The sequence below is a fragment of the Clarias gariepinus genome, chromosome 28, assembly GCF_024256425.1.
Source record: "Clarias gariepinus isolate MV-2021 ecotype Netherlands chromosome 28, CGAR_prim_01v2, whole genome shotgun sequence".
Classification (NCBI taxonomy): Eukaryota; Metazoa; Chordata; class Actinopteri; order Siluriformes; family Clariidae; genus Clarias; species Clarias gariepinus.
In genome coordinates, this window is record NC_071127.1 from 9052240 (window position 1) to 9073530 (window position 21291).

Genomic DNA, 21291 nt, shown 5'->3' on the forward strand with positions numbered 1-21291 from the left:
CATTGATTTTTCTTCTTTGTCCATCCAGTTATTTAATTTTTTTTTTGTATGCACCACCGACAGTCATAAGAGAAGGAAAATACACAGAAAATGGCACACTGTCCAATCCAAATCCAAATTGCATACAATATAGATACCGTATACTTTGTTCATTGTGGTTTAAGCGAACGGAATCACTTTTTTTGTGAAGGAAGCATGGCATAAAGCCAGTCACATTTACTATTATTCCTCCCACTACTACTACAAATACTACTACTACTACTACTACTAATAATAATAATAATAATGATTATGACGATAATAATAACAACAATAATAAATATTATTATTATAACCATAATAAACCAAAAATCCTAATACCTTTAAATATTTGTCTCTCAAAATGTATAAAACTATAAGTTTGTTTTTTGTAGTCATGCAGTGTAGACTGATTGTGTTTTTTTTTTTTTTTCTAAATTGTGCACGAGTGTGTGTGTGCGTGTGTGTGTGTTTTCTTGTGCCCTGGAATGCGTTGGCATTTTCCATTTCCCATTACATATCACAGGCAACCATCCGTAGTAAAATACTTCTGGCTTAATTTCAGCGTCATCATTTAGTGAGAAACACTTTCTGTACGAATCATTCGAGTGGATAAGATATTGCACCATGCACTGGATCACCCAAGTTTCTAGATTTACATTTTTTCCAGGCTACAAATCAGCTCGTACTGTGGCCTCGCCAACCTCCAGGGTCGAGGGTTCGACTCCCACCTTTGGGTTAGTACTGTATGTGTGGAGTTCGCATGTTCACCCCGTGCTTGGTGGGTTTCCTCCATGTACTCCGGTTTCCTCCCAGAGTCCAAAGACATGCATCTGTGTTAACCAAGAGTGTGAGCAAGTGTGTGTTTGTGCTCTGAAATGGATTGCCAGGTGCTTCAGCGTAATGTGCTTAGAGTCCCTGGGATAGGCTCCAGAGATATATGGATATGATATATACATGATCAATTATAATACAATGCTATACAATGTTTATAGAATTAAAAAACATTGTAAGCTTGAACTTGAACTAGGTATTTATTACACAGAGAGATGCTTTGATGTGATCTGAACAAGGATGAACCTCTTTCTTAACTCCAGCTCCTCTTCCACCTCAATAGCACGATCATGCCACAAGATGTCTCACCTTCCTGGTGTAAATGCGTGTTGTTGACGCCTCGCTCAGATCGCATCAATCACAAGATCCGACCTCAGGTCCCGTGAACCTGGAGTTCAGCACATGGTGTCAAACCACTAAAGCTGTTCAGAGCATCACATGGAAACAAAATAGGACTTTTGAGATCCTCTGAATCGGTGTCGTGGCGTTCTTGAAAAATTTACAAGAAAAATAACATAAACATAATAACAAACATAATAACATAAAATGGTGCATCAATGTTGAACAGATGGTCCAATTATACATTATAGATGCATTTTTTTTTAATGCATGGCATACCTGTACTGTGTTAGGAGGAACAGATAAAATGGTGGTGAAGGTGGTGGTTCCTGTGGTGTGAGAGCATGTGATATATTATACTGATGATGATATGAAACTGACGATCACATGACTACTAAATGGCGTGACGGTGGAACTTATGTAGAGATGTGTGGCGTCTGAAGATGTTATACATAATATATTACTGTGTACATATTGTACATACAACTATATATTTATTTTGTTGATATTTTAAAACCAAAACAAATCCATTATACAGTACGTATGCTTGTATTGTATATATCTGAATATCAGAAGTTGACGACAGACCTTTAAAATGAATATAATACACCATGTGAAACCTCGTCTATCATCAACATCTAAAGTAATTCAGTTGGCAGGGATTTGGGATTTTTGGCCCTCTTAAAAAGTGAGAACGTTTATCCGGGTAATGCAATAAAAAAAAGCATCGGTTGATGAATAATCTTCAAGCCATTTCAAGAACTAAAGTTTAAAACCAATGCTTTTTACAGCTACACAAACATTGTGTAGTCTACCTTCTATTTGCCACCATGCAGACAGATTTTTGCTAAAGACACAGTCTCGTAATAGTCTCTATGGCCTTTCTCGTACAGGACAAAAATGTGTTTCTGGTCGTCCTTGAGAGACGTGAGACAGGAATAACCACTCGGCCCTTTCCAGATCTGAAAAGTCGTCTTCTCCCACGAGTTCCCATCGGTCAGAGACCAGCGCAGAGTCAGATTCACTCCTAAAGAACGGAAACAACAGGAGGACAAATGACGTCCGTGTCTGAACAGATTTCCATAAAGTAATACTGTATATTATATTTGGTTTCATATCACAAGTTCCTTTTTTAATCTGCCTTCTAGGAATATCGTTAAATGATGAATGGAAGTGATTATACTGTATATTGCACTATACTGTACCATCAAATCTGTAATCAAACTCATTCTGTATACCGCTTATAACCTTCAGCAGGGAGACTGAAGTAAGATTTAAGGAGGTTTGAACAACAGAATTTTACTCAAGCAGAGGTCCGAATTATGTATGTTATAAGTTATTGCAAGTCTATAAAAAAATAATTGATTTCAGATTTCGAATTTCCACAGCATTTCAATAATAATTGTTGAAAATGTCCTGGTATTTGTATGGACTACAACAACAATGTTTAAGCCATCTTTAGTGACTCTTCACTGGCATGTTGCTGTGCTGTAAATGAATGTGAAAGGACTTTGGTTGCTCTGTCATACCGGGCTCTCAGTTCGGGTATTGTACCTCGGACCGCTGCGGATTTATTTGCTCTAACGACCCGTGTTTTGTCTCCTAGTGGCACTTCACATTATTGCTTTTTATCAGCGCCAAACTGGTTTTAAACTTCCAACAGGAAGAATAAACATACATTTTTATTCTTAAATCCTTAAAGGTTCAGTTTCCATAGTGTCATTTCCTTTTGTGGAGTAAGCAGTGCTGTGTTGCACTTTCATTTCTGTTTCTTCCGCACACACTGTCTATACACGCTAAACTACTGCGTTGACTCCCTCTGGTATATTAATTATTCTCATTCATCAGAAGTGTCCGGATGGCACTTGGTTCGGATACAGGCCACACCATTAAGTGACGCCTGCTGTACAGGGTCACCAGAGGGCTGGAGGATATCCCGGGCAACACAGGGCAGAAGGCTGGGTACACCTGGACAGGTTGCTAATCCATCATAGGGGACTACCACACACACTCACACCTTCTTTGTCTTTCAGCTGTTCCCCTTCCACTACATCCATAAATCTCCTCTTTGGTCTTCCTCTAGACCTCCTGCCTGGCAGTTCCAACCTCAGCATCCTTCTACGGATATATTCACCATCTCTCCTCTGAACATGTCCAAACCACCTCCAAGTTCAATCATGGGTTGTCCCTCTGATGAACTCATTGTTGATCCTCCTCATCCTTGTCACTCCCAAAGAGAACCTCAACATCTTCAGCTCTACTACCTACAGCTCTACCTCCTCTTTTCTTCAGTGCCACTGTCTCTAAGCGGTAGAGCATCGCTGGTCTCACCACTGTCCTTTCACTCTCGCTGATACTCTTTATCGCACAACAAACCTGACACTTTTCTCCACCCGTTCCAACCTGCCTGTACCCGCCTCTTCACCTCCTTTCCACAATCTCCATTACCCTGGACCACTGACCCTAAGTACTTACAGTCCTGCACCTTCTTTACCTTTGCTTCCTGTAGCCTCACCGTTCCACTTGGGTCATTTACACACATGTATCCTGTCACATCAATTTTTGAACTATCCTCGCTCACTCTTCTGGGAGTTGGCAGGGTTGGTGAAGTACAGCACGTCCTCCTTCTGCAGCGCTCCAGCCGCCACCACGGGATCCACCAGCGTGTGGTCGAACTTCAGCTCCTCCACAGGCAGGGTCTCTCCTCCGTCCAGACTCCGCACCACCATCCTGCAGTGGCAGTGGTAGTTGTTCTGGTTTCGCACGCTGATCATGATGCTGCCGTCTTGAAGCTCCACCGGCTGAGGGGGAAAGCAACGTGATAGAAAAGATGATATACATACAACAATCAATCAATCAATCAATCAATTAATCAATCAACCAACCAGTTTTTTTTTTCCTGTTTCTCCCGCAAACACAAAGATGCTTTTCGCTCCCTTTCGTATCTAGTCTAAGAATAAATTCATGCTTGTTTTATCACCTGACACTCATCAGGGACGAAGTCTCTGCTCTGTTTGGGCTGTTTATAAGGGATGCTCTTCAGCGACCCCCCGTTCCTCCACGTCTGCCCGTGATCGTCGCTCAGGATACAGAACACCCCATCACCCTCGATAGTGCCGTGACCACACACCACCAAACGGCCCTTCGCAGGATTATGCTGCTTCTGTTGGCGTTGACACAAGCGTTTTTCCACTATAGTTTATTACACGTTTTTGTGCATAAAAAGATAATAACAGGATACCTGAATGCCAAATCCCGGGCCGGGGATGAAGCTCTTGACGCCGAGATCGACGGAGAGGTTGCGGGGAGCGCTCCAGGTCACGCCATCATCCAGACTTTCCACTAACATGGTGCTGGATGGGCTACACTGGTAGCGGTAGAAGCACAGAGAATAGATCAGCATCAGAGATCCTTTTTCTTCATCCACCACAACAGAACCGAGGTTTGTACCATCGGTGTGAACCCCATCATCCACTATGAACGTGGTAGGAGACCAGGTCGCTCCTAGGACAAAAGAAGCGATTAGTACAGGACAACAGGGTGCACCAGGAATCGTCCACCGTACTGTATCCAACACACCTTTGTCTGTAGAGCGTCGCATGGCTATAAATTTGGCCTCCATGTCAGACGAGGATGTCTTCCGGGCCTCCGCGAACGCCACCAAATGTCCGCGGGGGGTGAAGCTCAGCAGGGGAATGCGGTACGTGTGGACGTTCCCGGTGCTGCCGCCGACCCACAGCAACTGCTCCTTAACAATACTAGGACTGATCTGATCGACAGAGACAAGGAAGAAAGATGAAGACAACTTGTTACTGTATACACACCTGTTTCTTTAACATGACACTTTCAGGTCTGAGCCAAGGCCCTGGGTTTTATCCTACTGTACCTGATTTGAGTTTTTATGACTGAATATATTTTATATGGCTTTTAAACCACAGAGCCAAATCAGATTGAGTCATTTTGTACAACAGATGCTCTAGCAGTGGATCCAGCTGTGAGGCAAGTGTATAATAAAGCACTTGTTTTAATATGTTATTGTTTCTATGGTAACAGCTAACACAGGGTTTTGCATGTCAGAAGCTTCATATTACGGTATATCAAATACAAATATATATTTTTTTACTAATATATATATATATATATACTGAAATGCTTATACGACTGTCCGTGATCTGAAATGGAAAGATTCTACTACAATAAAAAGAAACAATTAAACTTAAAATAATAATAAAATAAAATAAAAAAATAAAAAAATAAATAAAAGTAATTTATATCCTTACATATAAATAATAAACATAAACATAAAATTTGTGATATTATCGCATTTTTTATAAGCATTTGTTTCATTAAAAGTCTTCAGGTGAGGCGGCTAACCATAATAACATAATAATACATAATAAATGTATAATACATTTTAAATGCAGGATGCTTAAATTATGACTAAAAATGTTATTTCAACATTCAACAACAATTTGTAAAACATGCCAAATCCTGATATACAAAAATAAATTCTTTTAAGTTTTTCATGAATATTTTTAAACATTGTCAAAATAGCATCGTTAGTCACATGATTAGAGCTCGTTATAATATTTCGGGACGAAACGTAGACGACAAAGAGTTAAAAAAATATATACAAAAGCAAACAGTAAATCGAGACATACTGCAAATAGACATAGAACATCAAACAGCAGAATAGACCCCAGAATAATCGTATTTTACACACATTTGTACACTCAGGCGATTTAGGAACACTGATTGAGCCGAATCTGCATGTCTTTGGACTGTGGGAGGAAACCGGCATACCCGGAGGAAACCCACCAAGCACGGGGAGGACAGGAATCAAACCCTCAACCCTGGAGGTGAAAGTTGACAGTGCTAGACATTCGTGATAGGTCGTTCATAAACGATTCATTCTTTTTAAATGAGTCTTTAACGTGATTTAGAAGAATGAGTAGTCTCGGAGAGTGATTGGTTAATTTTCTACTGGGCGTATACAGTAGAGAGAGATGTGGATTTACTACAGATACAGGATCAGTTTTCTGTGACATGTGATATATACAGAGTACGGTATAGTATATATGAACTGAATAATAAGACTGATTCCAAATATATATATATATATATATATATATATATATATATATATTTTTTTTTTTATTATTATTATTATTATTATTATTTTTTATTAAATAATAATTTATACATTACTTTTTTGATCATTTGTTTTCAGGTGGCCCAAAAGATTTGATATAAGGAATTTTGTCTTGGAAGAAACTCATAGTGAAGAAGCCTGAGTCACGTGACATGTAACGAACCCTTACAGTGCGTTTAGTCCATTTCATTGATATCCGACAATCTGGCAACCCAAAGAACTCAAACGAAGCTACAACAGTTGCACTATTTATTCAGTCTTGTCACTTTTATCTAAATCATAATACTTTTTCCTGCTATAGAATGTTCCTAAAGCACACCTTAAACTGAAGCAAAAGACATAAGAAGGTGAAGATAACGATGATTAGGTCAAGTTCAATCAAAATGAAAGTAATAAGTGAAAAGGAGTTGATTTTCTCACCTTGGCACCCTGTGTGACTGAAACCCAGACACTAAATATCCACCAGCACACGGCGAGCTTCATGTCTGAAAACACTGACAAAGACACTTCAGTGCATTATAACACACCTCGTAGCAAAACACACACACACACACACACACACACCGCGGAGATTCCACCCTGTCAAAAAACACCTTGACGTGCATGCTGTGCCGCTCTGTGCCTCTGGGGGCGCTGTAGAGGAAGAACACAACAAGAGGAAGAAGCTCTCAAAGTTTAATGTATTACTGTATTATCATTAAAAAAAAACATCATGAAACATGTTTATTATCAAATATTTGTGATTGTGGTGCTAAATATGTGTACTTTTGTGGTATTTGTTTTATTATTTCTGTGAGAAATTAGCATAATTGTCAAACTTGCACTACCAGTCAAAAGTTTGGACACACCTTCTAGCTCCATGCTTGATGGGTTTTGCAAATGCGCTTGGAAATACTGTACTCTTTTTTTTCCCTCACAAACTATTCCAGAACCACTGACCGATGTGTGTTAAATAAAATAATAAAGCTAGCTGTTTTAGTTGTTCTTGCTGCTTAATTACCTAATTAAATACGTCTTATTGTATAGTTTTTAAATCTCCAGAAGGTGGCATGTTGGCGTAGTGGTACGCACTATTGCCTCACACCTCAAGGGTCTGGGTTCGCTTCCCGCCTTAGGTCTTCGTGCATGGAGTTTGTATGTTCTCCCCGTGTTTGGTGGGTTTCCTCCGGGTTTTCTGGTTTCCTCACACAGTCCAAAGACATGCAGGTTAGGTTAATTGGAGAGTAGTGAATGAATGATCATGTGTGTGTGTGTGTGTGTGTGTGTGTGTGTGCGCCTTGCAACAGATTGGCACTCCATTCCAGGTTGTACCACACCTTGTGATCTAAGTCTTAAAGGCTTAAAAAGTGCGTAAAAGTTGGTGTAGTGGTTAGCACTGTCGCCTTGCACCTCCAGGGTCCGGGTTCGATTTCCAGCCAGGTTCGATTCCCATCTCTGTATGCATGGAGATGCATGTTCTCCTCGTGCTTGGTGGGTTTCCTCCAGGTACTTCGGTTTACTCCCACAGTCCAAAGACTTCCAGATTAGGCTAATTGGTGTTTCCAAGTTGCCTGTAGTGTATATACAGTGAATTAGTCCAAACTTTTGAATGATACTGTACATCACAGGTCATGTCACCATTACTAGGTTTACTACTCGTTCATGCAGTTCTAATTAAAAAAAGTTGATCAAACTTGTTTTTGGTTTCCCATTTGAATATCTGATTGCCTCAGTCCAGATTCCTCAAACATCAGCGCCAGGGTTAGAACCTACCTTACCACTACCCGGATTCGACTGGTCAATTGCACTTCTTAGCACTTTAATGATTTGGCAGCACACGTCGACCAGCAGAAAAAATCATTTCGGTTGTAACTCAGCGTACAACACGGCATACGAGGAAAGCTTCAATGAAAGTGACATCAATGGTAAGCTCTTACCTTGCTTTTACCTTGACATTTCTGGATGTTGGTCCAAGGGCGACAAGTTAAACTGATGTTCTTACCATTAGCATTTGAATGGAAAAAGTTAAAACCACTCTTTTATGTTAGAACTGCGTAGGCCAGTCTAATACAGGCTCTGACATCACTTCCACTGAAGCTTCAGGAGTTTCCATTTTTCTACATAAAAGTATTCATTGTTCTGGACGATATTTGGGAAGCTAATAAAGTAGTGCAATGGTAAGAACTTTATTGGACCGGTTAATACAGACATTGTTATTGCTTGTACAGATACAACGGAGTTTGAGAAGAGAAACATGGGGAGGTTTCACTGCTTGTACCTAGAACCAAAAAAAAAACATGCATATCCTTTATTCTTCACCTCATATTTTTTTTAATCCAATTCAATGCTCTTTAAAGTTATGGCACAGACTTCGGTCGACTGGTTAGCAATCCAGAAGATGACGACTTTGATGGAACAGGATGAAAGCTAAAGCTTTGGAAGCTGATCTGTTTGAGTGCAGATGTACTGTAGTGCACAGATGAGGGGATGAAAGAACTGGATAAGCTACTTAAAGTACTAAAACACCACTGCATCGCTCTCATTAAGTAGAGCTTTAAATCACTGCACTATCAGCAGGTACATACGGAATGGTGGAAATGTGGGAAACTGTTGACTTGAGTTGAAATGGACTTTTTTCTTGTCCTGTGCTTTGTCCCTTTTATCCTAGGCATCGCCACAACAGATCATTTAATCTGCAAGATCTGGGACAGATTTTACACCAGATGGTCTTTATGAGTCAACCCTTCCATTTTCTAACCGGTACTGCATGCAATCGTTCGGTTGTATGGGGTCCGTATGGTAAAGCCCTTTTTACAGATGTGCAAGCAAAATTATAATTAATCTTAGCACCAAAAAACACAATAATAATAAATGCATAATGATTTCCTAAAATTATTTTTAGTGCTCTTCCATTACAGTTCAATCTGCTTAGAAACACGAGCAACAATTGCAGGTTTAGTTTATGGTATAATGTCCACTATTCGTTACACTCCAATATAATAGGTAGTGGCATAACCTTAGTAGTCCCCATATCAGTTCCCCAAAGAAAAGGGGAAGAAGAAGTCATTGTGTTTAGAGATGTTGAGTTTTTTCTAGCGCTCTAGTTCAGGTGGCTGATGAATAAGAGGCATAAATCGCATGAAAGTTTCATTTTGTTGCATGCAGAATAAAAGCACAGGTAAATTACATCATGAGCAAGTGAAAGCTGATGTAGGTGTAGTTCGCTAAAGAAGAATTCTGACTTATTGTTAATCTGCTTTTACAGTGCCGGTGGACTTTAACGTTAAGTTGCTAGATTGTGCTGAACCGTGGCAACCCAGTGGTGATGGGGTTAAAACCCCCAACCCTCTGATCCGCAACCCAGACTTTCAACTACCTTAGCAACCACTTAATTGATTGGTTAGAATACTAAAAAAGTGGACTTGGACAGCGGCACGGTGGCTTACCAGCACTATCGCCTTGCACCTTCAGGGTCCGGGTTCGAATCGAGACTCGGGTCTGTGTGCATGTGCTTAGTGGGTTTCCTCAGGGTGTTCCGGTTTCCTTCCACATCCAAAAACATGCAGATTAAGTTAACTGGCGTTCCCAAATTGCCCTGTGCAGGGTGTACACTGCCTCGTACCCCTCGTATGAGTAAGTGAGTGGACTTGTTTTATATCAAAGTCAATCTAGTTACACCTGGTTGAGAATCACATGGTAAGATTAATATACAAGAATGGATTTGTTCTTTTGATGTTCTAATAGAGTTACTTAAAATCAGGACTGGAACACTATTGTTAAAGTTTATTAGTTTGGTTTCTTGTTAGTGTGTGTGAGAGTGTGTATGTGGGGAGGTGCTATAACTGAAGCACAATCAGAGAAACTTCTTTTTCTGTATTTAGTGTCATTGCCACCGGTGGTTTGTTGCAAGAGGAAGCAATGATGCTGAAAGCCCTAACGTCTTGCAAACCGTCTTGCAAGTACGCACAGCCGGTCTTAAACTACAAGCAAATAAGCCTATTGTGAAGGAAACTGGAGAACCCAAATAGAGAGAACATGAAAACTCTATGCACACAGAATGGAGGGGAGGATCGAACCCCCAGCACTGGAGTAGTGAGGGCACAGTGCAATCACCTAAACCACCGTGTCTCCTGATAACCTAAATGTTCATTTATTTTTCTATACTTTGTGCATGTTATTGTGTTTTCTAGTCTCCGATATTTTATAAGGTAGATTTTAGGTTTAGTTTCAACACCGTTTCCTCGCTTAGTTACTGTATGTTGTACCAAAAAGTCCAGTCTATCCGGTACTGCGAACCTTCAGACCACCGAGCTTTATGTTCTCTCTTTAGGTAGGAAGATGCACGTGTGTAAAGGTGTGTCAGCTGGAATTGTTTTCTTTGTTTTCTTTGCAGTAAAGTCCGATTGTTACACTTTGTCTGCTGCCTTTAAAGTATCTGTGTACAGGGTGTGTGTGTGTGTGTTTACTGCAGTGCATTCTTCCTTAAGGCACATACCAACTGTATTATAGTGGTGAGCAGTGTGTGTTTCTACCAGACTTGTATTGTACTCTTTCATCTCTGAAAGGATCAGTAAGCATACATGCGAGTGTGTGTAATCACTCTGTTCCTTTGTTTTCAGCGGTACACGAGTGCGCACAAAGAAATCTATATGAAAAAAGTTAAACTTCTGTGTTGGCGTCAGTGCCTTAAGTATGCTAATGAAAATCATATAATATAAAATTGCTTAAAACTGAAAAAAAAAAAAGTACCAAAATTTGGACTTTTAAACAAACACGTGTTGTATGTAATAAACTTAGCAACCAAACGTTTTTAGAAGACAGATTCTTCTTTATTTAAATTATTATTGCCATTTATGTCACGGATATTATATTTACAAATACATTTGTAAAGGTAAAAGCCACAGGTAAAGTGTCCGTCACAACAGCCTCATCTCGAAACATAAGATTTAATCATGCTTGAACCATTTTTCCTGCACAAGTCATCTTTTATACTGTAGGATAAAAAAAAAAAAAAAACCAACATTTTTTTATTTAGTGTAAGACTCAACTCTGTTACATGAGCGCATCATACTTGGATTTTCATAAAAATCATGAGAAAAAAACAAAGTAATAATATAACATATATGTTTTTTTTTTCAAAATAATAACTCTGATGAACAAAAGTACAATGATGATACCCAAATTTTAGACCAAATGCAAGTTATTTATTAAAAATACACTTTAAGTAAATGATTAGGTAATCCTTAACGATCATATGCTATGCTGTTAACATGTACAGTAGGGTTGAGTACTTGTTAATTCAAAGCTTTTACTTTTTTAAGAGCAGAGAAACCTTGTAGGGAAAAAAACAATCTAAGGTTATGTATGTAAGTATAATTTGAAAAAATAATAAAAATAAAAAGGAGAAAAATTGAAAATGTCATTGCACGACCCATGATCTGGGGCTTCTATGGATTTTTTATTTTATTTTTTATATCCTGAAGGTACAGAATGTTTTAAAAACACATGGATGACTGATCTATATCACAATTAGTGGTTTATACAATGCACACTTAACTCTCGACACAAACAGAATGAGAACTGTTGCCCATGCACACACAAATTATATCATTGACATAATTCTAAAGGAAAATATGTTTAATATAAAATCTGGAATAGAATGCAGATCTGTTGATTCAAAAAACTAGGTGAAATTGTTTTCTTTTCCTATTCTGTCATACAGAAAAAAATAAATAACCGGAGGACAAAAGACACCTGAGTTGATGAACTCGTTTTACAGAGTTCCAATTCGTACAAACATTTCAGCAAGCACATGTGACCGAAGAGGAAAAAAAAAGGAAAGAAAACCCACACGATTATGTAGAAGCTCAGGTGGTAATGGCTGTCATGTGATATAAAATGTGCAGTTCGGATAGATTATTTTATTACTAAGAGGCTTTGTGCGTTATTGTAAAAAAAAAAAGAAAATAGCTGCAATAGCTTAGACGTGCAATTTTGTTTGTGGTAAACTGGAATAATGAGGACAATAATGAATAAAAATCTAGTAAAAAGTAACCTTAAATGGGACGGACGTACTAAGCTCAATTCATTTTTTAGTCATTTGAAAATCTTAAGATGGGTCACCAAGGTGTGTGTGTATACATACACACAACAAATTAGAAAAAAATGTAAACAAGCCAATTAATTTCACCTTATGGAACAAACATAATTTAAACAAATTTAAAACGTAATTTAAATAAAAATTTAAATTAAATTAAAATCAGTATAAATGGGATGAAATATTTTTTATTGTTCCCCACTGTTTTTTTCTTTCTGATTGGCTTGAAAAACACTCTTCCATAAAGGTTCATGGAGTAAACAGCAGCTGGTTTTCATATAAAGCTACAGACACTGAAACGGAGCGTATGGAACAGGAGTGAAAAATGAAGGGCAATTCGGGAACCTTAGAAACCTACCTGCTAAAAAAAAAAAAAAAAGGACCATAATAATAATAAAAATAATTATAATAATAATATGTCCCTGTTAAACCACAAAATTTTGAACATTACAATTTAAAAGTAGAGATTAACAAAATTTATGAATCATTTTACATGATTATTTGTAAAAATAACGAACGTGGCTCTAGATCTATTGTTAATACTTCAGGTTTCTGTAGGTTTGGAAGACAGTTGATCAAGCAGTTCTCCCAGGACTTTCCGGTCTGTGTACTTGTGCTGGATTATCAGTTGTGTTAAAAAAGGTGGAATTTAATGAATAATTAAAAAAAATCATTCATCACCTACACTCTTTGATCAGCAAGCAAATAAACTTGTAAATTACTGCAAACTCAGAGCACACCTTTCCTCCACTCTTAAAGGTCCAATGTTCAACAGACATTTCTGTTATCCTTTTTTTTCCCTTTACCTGCCGCCGTACAGGTGGATTTTGGCGATAGAGATGGTCTCGATGATTTCTTTGTGGCCCTTCTCGTAGATGAGGTAGATATACTTTCTATCTTCGACCGAGTTGCCGTTAATGGATGTCATGGAGGAGTAGCCGCTCGGCCCGGCCCAGATCTGCACCGCCTCGTTTTCCCACGTCGTCCCGTTCGTATACGACCAGCGGAGAGTCATGTTTACCCCTGGAGGAGCGATACAACAAATCAGACAATGTTCACCTGATTATGTAAATGCAGTAACCTATATTATACCAGAGCGCAGCTGAATTCTCCATTCCGCTTGGTCTGAGCTAAACCTAATCCCTAAACCTAATCCTTAAACCTCAATTATTTATTAACAATTATATTTCCTTAATTTAATCTGAGCCAAAAAAGTTGTCCAAGTCACTTCACAGACACCACTCCCCGACACCAGTTTGCCCACAATCCCACCCTCACTCACTGTCCTTGGCGTTGGCCGGGTTGCTGAAGTACAGCACGTCCTCCTTCTGCAGCGCTCCAGCCGCCACTACAGGGTCCACCAGCGTATGGTCGAACGTCAGCTCCTCCACGGGCAGGGTCTCTCCTCCGTCCAGACTCCGCACCACCATCCTGCAGTGGCAGTGGTAGTTGTTCTGGTTTCGCACATTGATCATGATGCTGCCGTCCTGCAGCTCCACCGGCTGAGGGTGAAAGAAAAAAGAAAACGATTTTAAGGTCCTAGACGTCCATCAAAGTGTGTGTTAATGCTTCAGCTAAAATAACCTTTAGACTCTTTTTATTTCACTCCTCCTCCAAATACGACGGTTTAGTGTCTACGTAAATGAGCTACTGCTGAGTCACGCTCCTTCAGGTAATATTCGTACATTTCCATACAGAACCTTGACAAACTGAGTAATAAACTACACAGTGAAATGTCCTGATGCTGTTATACTCAATATTAGCACTCATGGATTCAAATTATTTATCTGGTGTATAAATTGTTCTGGATAACCTCAGCTCTTCAGGAGAATAAACAGATCCAGGTGTTAAGCCACATTCCTCTGTTCCTCAGACTTACAAGTGCGTAAGTGCAGTCTGGTTTCCTTTTTTAAAAATGATTAGTCATATGTTTTTCTTGCGGTTATATAATACACAGAGTGAAACTCTACCAAGAGCTCGAGCGGTGTTAATCAGTACAACACAGAAATGAACTACCAGCCAAAAGTTTGAACTTCATGGTCTTTCCTGATATTTATTTCTTTCTACACTGTAAAACAATACCAAAGGCATCAAAAATATATAACAATCTACTTTGAACAGTTAACATTGAGATGTATCTGCTGCAGTGCATCCGGAAAGTATTCACAGCGCATCACTTTTTCCAGCTTAGACGCGTCCTGTTTCCCCTAATCATCCTTGAGATGTTTCTGCAGCTTAATTGGAGTCCACCTGTGGTAAATTCTGTTGATTGGACATGATTTGACTTCATGCTTGGTTTGTCCAATCACAAACCAACCATAAAGTCAAAGGAATTGTCTGTAGACCTCCGAGACAGAATTGTCTCGAGGCAAAAATCTGGGAAGGTTACAGAAAAATTTCTGCTGCTTTAAAGGTCCCAATGAGCACAGTGGCCTCCACCATCCGTAAGTGGAAGAAGTTCAAAACCACCAGGACTCTTCCTAGAGCTGGCCGGCCATCTAAACTGAGCAATCAGGGGAGAAGGGCCTTAGGCAGGGCGGTGACCAAGAACCCGATGGTCACTCTGTCAGAGCTCCTCTGTCAAAGGAGACCTTCCAGAAGGACAACCATCTCTGCAGCAATCCACCAATCAGCCCTATATGATAGAGTGGCCAGACAGAAGCCACTCCTTAGTATCACATCGAAGCCTGCCTGGAGTTTGCCAAAAGGCACCTGAGGGACTCTCAGACCATGAGAAACAAAATTCTCTGTTCTGATGAGACAAAGATTAAATCTCCAGGCCAATACCATCCGTACAGTGAAGCATGGTGGTGGCAGCATCATGCTGTGGGGATTAGTCAGAATAAAGGTAAAGATGACTGCAGCAATGTACAGAGACATCCTGAATGAAAACCTGCTTCAGAGCACCCTTGACCTCAGACTGGGGTGACGGTTTACCTTTTAGCAGGACAACGACCCTAAGCACTCACCCAAGATATCAAAAGAGTGTGAATGTCCGTGAGTGGCTCAGCCAGAGCCCAGACCTAAATCCGATTGAACATCTCTGGAGAGATCTTAAAATGGCTGTGCACCGACGCTTCCCATCCAACCTGAGGGAGCTCGAGAGGTGATGCAAAGAGGAATAGGCGAAACCAGCCCATTCCTCTTTCAAAAGGACTTGAGGCTGTAATTGCTGCCAAAGGTGCATCGACAAAGTATTGAGCAAAGGCTGTGAATACTTATGTACATGTGATTTCTCATTTTTTTTTGTATTTTTAATAAATTTGCAAAACCCTCAAGTAAACCTTTTTCATGTTGTCATTATGGGGTGTTGTGTGTAGAATTCTGAGAAAAAAAAATGATTTAATCCATTTTGGAATAAGGCTGTAACATAACAAAATGTGGAAAAGGTGATGCGCTGTGAATACTTTCCGGATGTGCTGTACTCATGCTCTGTAAATCCTTCATAACGGCTCTAATCTGAGGTGCTGTTGTTACATTAATTGGTGATTTCCGAGGCTGGTGTTTTGGTCTTGCTTTTCTGGTATGAGAGCATTTTCATCATGGTGCCTGATGGGTTTTGCAAACGCACTTGACACAATGCTGTTCTTAAAGGAACTGTTCCAGAATACCTGACCTCCATGTTTTAAAACCCAGTGTAAGTATGTATCCAATTATGTAAACATTAAAGCACTTTTTGTAAGTCGCTCTAGATAAGAGCGTCTGCCAAATGCCTAAATGTAAATGTAAATGTAAAACACGCGGTGGTATCAAAAAGTTTTCAAGATTAGTTTTGTAACACACTAACAGATGGCAGCACAAGGCTGTCATGGCAACTGACTGCTGTTGTTTTCCTTGTTACAAAATGTTAGTTCGTGGTTTTGAAAAACTAATTTAAAAAAAGGAACAATGAAAACATTTTTCTTCTGAATAAAAAAAAATGTGTCTAAACTTTTGACTGGTACTGTATATTCAATATAAGCTTGGATGGTTTTTATTAGCGTTAACTGAATCTCTTCTACTTGCAAGATTTTCTGTACCCGCTTTTCCTTCATAATAGGCTGAGCCAATAACCGGACAGATTAAAAGGTGCTCCCAATAAACCCCTCCCCTTCCGTGTTCGTACCTGACACTCATCAGGGTTGAAGTCTTGGCTTTGTTTGGGCTGGTTATAAGGGATGCTCTTCAGTGATCCCCCGTTCCTCCACGTGCGCCCGTGATCGTCGCTCAGGATACAGAACACCCCGTTGCCCTCGATAGTGCCGTGACCACACACCACCAAACGGCCTGCTGCTGGATTCAAGCGTTTCTGCAGAAAGATGATTTAAACAGAATTAGAACATTACTACAATGCAGATGTAAACTTTTTTGCCTGTTAGTCAAAGTAAAGGAGGTGTGGCTTCTGTTAGTTAGCATAAAAGTGGGTGCGGCTTCTTTAAGCATCAGTAAGAATAATAAGGGGTGTGGCTTCTGTGCTGGACGGTCAAATTGATGGGGTGTGGCTTCTTTGACTGTCAGTAATTATGAAAGTGGGTGTGGCGTCTATGCCTGCCAGTCAGATTGAAAAGGGTGTAGCTTATGTGCCTGCCAGTCAGAATAAAGGGGGTGTGGCTTATGTGCTACACAGGATGAATAGGGGTGGGGCTTCTGTGCCTGTGAATTAGAATAAAAGAGTGTGGCTTTTGTGCCTGTCAGGCTAAATTTAAGGGGTGTGGCTTCTGTGCCTGTCTGTCAGAATAAAGTGGGTGTGGCTTATTTTTAGGATGAAAAGTGGTGGGGTTTCTGTGTCTGTCAGTTGGAATAAAAGAGTGTGGCTGACAGGGTTATGTGCCTGTCAGTCAGAACAAAGGAGGTGTGGCTTATGTGCCTGTCAGTCAAAATTAAAAGGGTGTGGCTTCTATCCTTGTTTTAAAATAAAAATGCAAACATTTAGGCTGGAAATTCACATATTCACAGTTACAAAATAAAATGAAATTAGAAATATATACAAGAACACAGGATGTACAAAAATGAAAGTGATAAAAATATAAAAGTATGGAATTGTAAAAATATGTTTTGTGGATATGACCGCAGCAGTGTGATTAAATCATGCAGCAGCATGCGTATTACACACCAGACTGTTGATCAGATATCAAGCCATGCGTGGGAAAAGTAAACACACGAGACTTCTTTCCTCTCATTAAACCTGCGTATGAAGCTTTGCGCTCTGATTAATCCTGCAAAAGTAACCCGAGTAAGACTCCTGGAACATCTAGAACAAGGATGAACAGCAGGATTCCCACCTGAATGCCGAATCCTGGCCCGGGTGCGAAGCTCTTCACTCCCAGCTCGACAGAGAGGTTGCGAGGCGCGCCCCAGGACAAACCATCATCCACACTCTGCACTAACATGGTGCTGGACGGGCTGCACTGGTACTGGTGAAAGCACAGTGAGTAGATCAGGATCACAGCACCCGTTTGTTCATCCACTACAACCGAGCCGAGGTTCAAGCCGTCCACCAGGTCGCCGTCGTTCACTATGAAGGACGTAGGAGACCAGGTAGCTCCTTGGGATTGAACAGATGAGGAAAAATGTAAGAATTTGTTTGTTAAGCTGTACAATGCGTATATTAATTCTGATTCGAGTGTAGATGTGCATGCTTGTTGAATAACCTCTGTCTGTGGAACGTTTCATCGCTATGAACTTTGCTCCGATGTCACCTGACGAGTCTTTCCTGGCCTCGGTGAAAGCCAGCAGGCTACCTCGAGGCGTGAACGTCAGCAGAGGGATGCGATACGTGTTCACCTGACCCGCACCGCTACGCACCCACAGCAACTGCTCGTCATAAATCAGTGGCTGAATCTTCATCTGCTGCATGAAACAATACAATAAAAGACGACACGTGACTGAAACACAGCACTGTAACATAAACCATAAACAAGAAGTCGCAGTACGGTTATAAAACACTGAAAGATCATTAAACTTTTGAAAATGATTTATTTCCAATGTAATGTAAAAGCCCTCGTGATGAAAAGTGACTGGGTTAAAGATTCATCAAGGCGAATTTACTGCGGTGCTAAAGTTTGTACACCCTTTTAAAATCAAGATCTTGGCTACCCCAATCTATTTATTCATTTTGTGATAAATACTTATTAAGCAAAAGATAGACTTCTGGGATGTCCACGTCAAATAACTGTAACTTTTCAAAGTACGGCACGGATTTGAAATGTTTTCCTGCTTGAAACACGACCCAAATGCAGCCTGATTCTCATGCGGAACATTCTGAAGTTAAAACACGCCACATGTACGGTGGCCGTGAAGTGCAAAACAAATTAACAAAACTCAAAACAAAATAACAAAATAGAAAACAAATTAAAAACCAAATAACAAAACCCAAAACTATTTTTTTTGGAGGGGGGGAGTTTTGTTGTTTTGTTTTTGTTATTTTGTTTTCAGATTTGTTAATTTGGTTTTGAATTTGTTTTCTGTTTTGTTAATTTGTATTGCACTTCTCGGCCAGTCAGATATTAGTTATTTTGTTTTCCGTTTTGTTAATTTGGTTTAGAATTTGTTATTTTGTTTTGGGTTTTGTTATTTTGTTTTCAGTTTTGTTAATTTTTTTGTGCCCTTCAGGGCCACCGTACACATGGCATCGCTGCTCCTCCACCATACTGTATATACAAGGAAGCGCGTTCAGGTCAAACCGGGACTCTTGATAAAATGTCTGGTGAATAAAGCCATAAAAGTGATTGACATTTACAGAAGACTTCAAGCACAGTTCGAGCATGCCTAATCCTTAAGAAATTACAAATAACTTGTCAGCTTGCAGGAGAGATGAATCTGTTTGTGGAAACTGTACACGCAATCAATTATTCATCAACACCATTTGCACGTTACATCCCCACATCCCCAGTACAGTCCTGACCCTCGCTCCAAGACATTTCAACAGGTTTGGGCCATTACAGAAGTTCCTGGGAGGACGGTGTCTCAGACGTGAAGCACCAGTGAAACACTAGCAGGGGTTCTGTCAACAATCTGTCAACAGTATCAGTGTTACAGAAGGTGACAAATTTACGTGAGACCCTGTACATGACACGGGATTGGGAAAACGCTTTATCTTGACTCACTAATCACTTCCAGAGTGTCTGGTTCAATACCGACCTGGGACTGCTGCCTGTGCTTTTGAGTTTGACATGACCTCCTCATATCTCTATGGGCTTTCTCAATATGCTCTGCTTTTTACAAAACACACCTCAATCAATTGACAGACAGTGATAAAATAACCCCTAGGTAGTGGGAATGGCCTCACGCGGGGACATGGTGTCCGGTGATCAACCGGCATCTCAAAATAATCTGGTTACTGTACAAAAGGGATGGAAATCACAAAGGACCAGATGATACGATATTATCACGATAGCCAGGTGCTGATTTTAGTAGCATCACCATGTTATAAATATCCTGATTCTGTAAAAATGTTTTTTTTTTTTATGTAGATTTTGTTACAATTCGAAAAAACAAACTCATGAAATTATTTGCCCCTACCACTTACTGTAGGGTGATGTGCTGTCTGTCAATGAGCGAATAGTTTAGAGCGCACCACCTGTAGGATTATAGAGGAACTGCAACATATTTATACTAACTTTTTTATACTAACTTTTTTTGCAACAAAAACTCCCCACCCTGGAGGAATATCAGTCGTTTCTATGGCAGTCACTTAAGGGGTCAGGTTGCCAGCTCGACGCCCGATTGTCATTAACACACTACGGCAAATTGGTAATGCTAATTAGCTCAACCTGCATGTGTCTGTGGGAGGAAAGCGATAACATACAGTACAAACACCACACACACAGACCTGAGGTGGGAATCTGGATTTGACCTTGCTGACCCTGAACGTGTGAGGTGAACATGCTAACCACTATGCCGCCTTCACAAACAGACATTCATAAAAAAAAATATTTAAAAAAAAATATGTTTTTTACCCCCATCTCTAGTGTAAGATGACATATGACATTGATGTGTACATGGTGGTGAAGCAGCTAGCACGGTCGCCTTGCACCACCAGGGGCCAGGTTCGATTCCCTCCTCGGGGTCTGTGTGCATGGCGCTTGCATGTATTCCCTGTGCTTGGTGGGTTTCCTCCCACAGTCCAAAGACATGCAAATAAGGTTCAATTTGTGTAAATTGTAAAATGAAAATAAATACCACAGTCCCCAGATGAAAGGGTGTATGGAGAACATTTATTATACAAAATGTCTTTTATATTTAAAAAATAATAATAAAAAGCACAATTATATTAGATTATACTATTAATATATAATAAACAATTATATTAATACATACTGTAATTATAGTATGATATTAGGTACAACACTGTCCCAGCTGTGCACAGAACTGTTTAAAATCTACTGGTGATTTTTGTTTTGTCAGTTAGATCCGTTATTTTAAATTCTTCAAAGAAACTTAAAAGCTTCCCTGCATTCGGGTGTTTCCGTAATCCTCCCGAAGAATGCCGAGCTCACCCGGACACCTGTACTGAACTGTGTGCAGGTATAAACATCACATTGCTTTGCACTAGAGCAGAACAATTGTGCAGTTCCTGTATTCTTCTCTAGTGATTATATATTCTCCTTAACTACAAAAAACGTTCCTAAATAAAATTTACATAACACCTTACAGTTTTTATAAATTATATGATTTTTTTTCTCTCTCTGTCATGTCTGTATTACCTCTGATAGCAGTGCAGAAGCCAGCAGGAACATCCAGGTTAAACTCAGAGACAGAAGTAAACCCATCCTGCTTGTCTCCTTGGGTTCCTACACTTTGCGTTTTTAATCCCAACACACACACACACACACCGCCGGCTTGTTTATTAATAACAGGAAAACTATCACCGTCTCTCGTTCACATCTATACC

The 21291-nt window shown here is 39.8% G+C and overlaps 2 protein-coding genes across 3 annotated transcripts; both read right to left on the reverse strand.

Moving 5' to 3' along the window:
- Nucleotides 1-1663: 1663 nt before the first annotated feature.
- On the reverse strand, nt 1664-6925 carry neu1 (neuraminidase 1). The gene is made up of 6 exons (XM_053489776.1): nt 6764-6925; nt 4771-4960; nt 4433-4695; nt 4172-4354; nt 3773-3992; nt 1664-2218 (listed from the first exon to the last, which is right to left on the reverse strand). Exons 1-6 carry the CDS (start codon nt 6824-6826, stop codon nt 2010-2012), a joined length of 1128 nt encoding a protein of 375 aa, XP_053345751.1. The 5' UTR covers nt 6827-6925; the 3' UTR covers nt 1664-2009.
- Nucleotides 6926-11155: 4230 nt separating this feature from the next.
- Nucleotides 11156-21291, reverse strand: LOC128515532 (sialidase-1-like). Of its 2 annotated transcripts, none has more exons than XM_053489610.1 (6): nt 21104-21291; nt 18050-18245; nt 17681-17943; nt 16525-16707; nt 13702-13921; nt 11156-13442 (listed from the first exon to the last, which is right to left on the reverse strand). In XM_053489610.1, the coding sequence occupies exons 1-6, from the start codon at nt 21167-21169 to the stop codon at nt 13222-13224; spliced, it is 1149 nt and encodes a 382-aa protein (XP_053345585.1). In that variant the 5' UTR covers nt 21170-21291; the 3' UTR covers nt 11156-13221. The 2 variants fall into 2 exon arrangements, with proteins under 2 accessions (XP_053345585.1, XP_053345583.1); XM_053489608.1 differs by having other exon boundaries at nt 18050-18248.

Bases quoted from the DNA above. Each gene is read 5' to 3' on its own strand.
- neu1 (XM_053489776.1), bottom strand. From the start codon at position 6,826: ATGAAGCTCGCCGTGTGCTGGTGGATATTTAGTGTCTGGGTTTCAGTC. The intron at 4,355-4,432 runs GTATCCTGTTAT...CAACGCCAACAG, and splicing joins GCCCGGGATTTGGCATTCAG to AAGCAGCATAATCCTGCGAA. The intron at 3,993-4,171 runs GTGATAAAACAA...TTTCCCCCTCAG, and splicing joins TCGTCCCTGATGAGTGTCAG to CCGGTGGAGCTTCAAGACGG.
- LOC128515532 (XM_053489608.1), bottom strand. From the start codon at position 21,169: ATGGGTTTACTTCTGTCTCTGAGTTTAACCTGGATGTTCCTGCTGGCT. The intron at 17,944-18,049 runs GTTATTCAACAA...TTCAATCCCAAG, and splicing joins GAAACGTTCCACAGACAGAG to GAGCTACCTGGTCTCCTACG. The intron at 13,922-16,524 runs GTACGAACACGG...TTTCACCCTCAG, and splicing joins TCAACCCTGATGAGTGTCAG to CCGGTGGAGCTGCAGGACGG.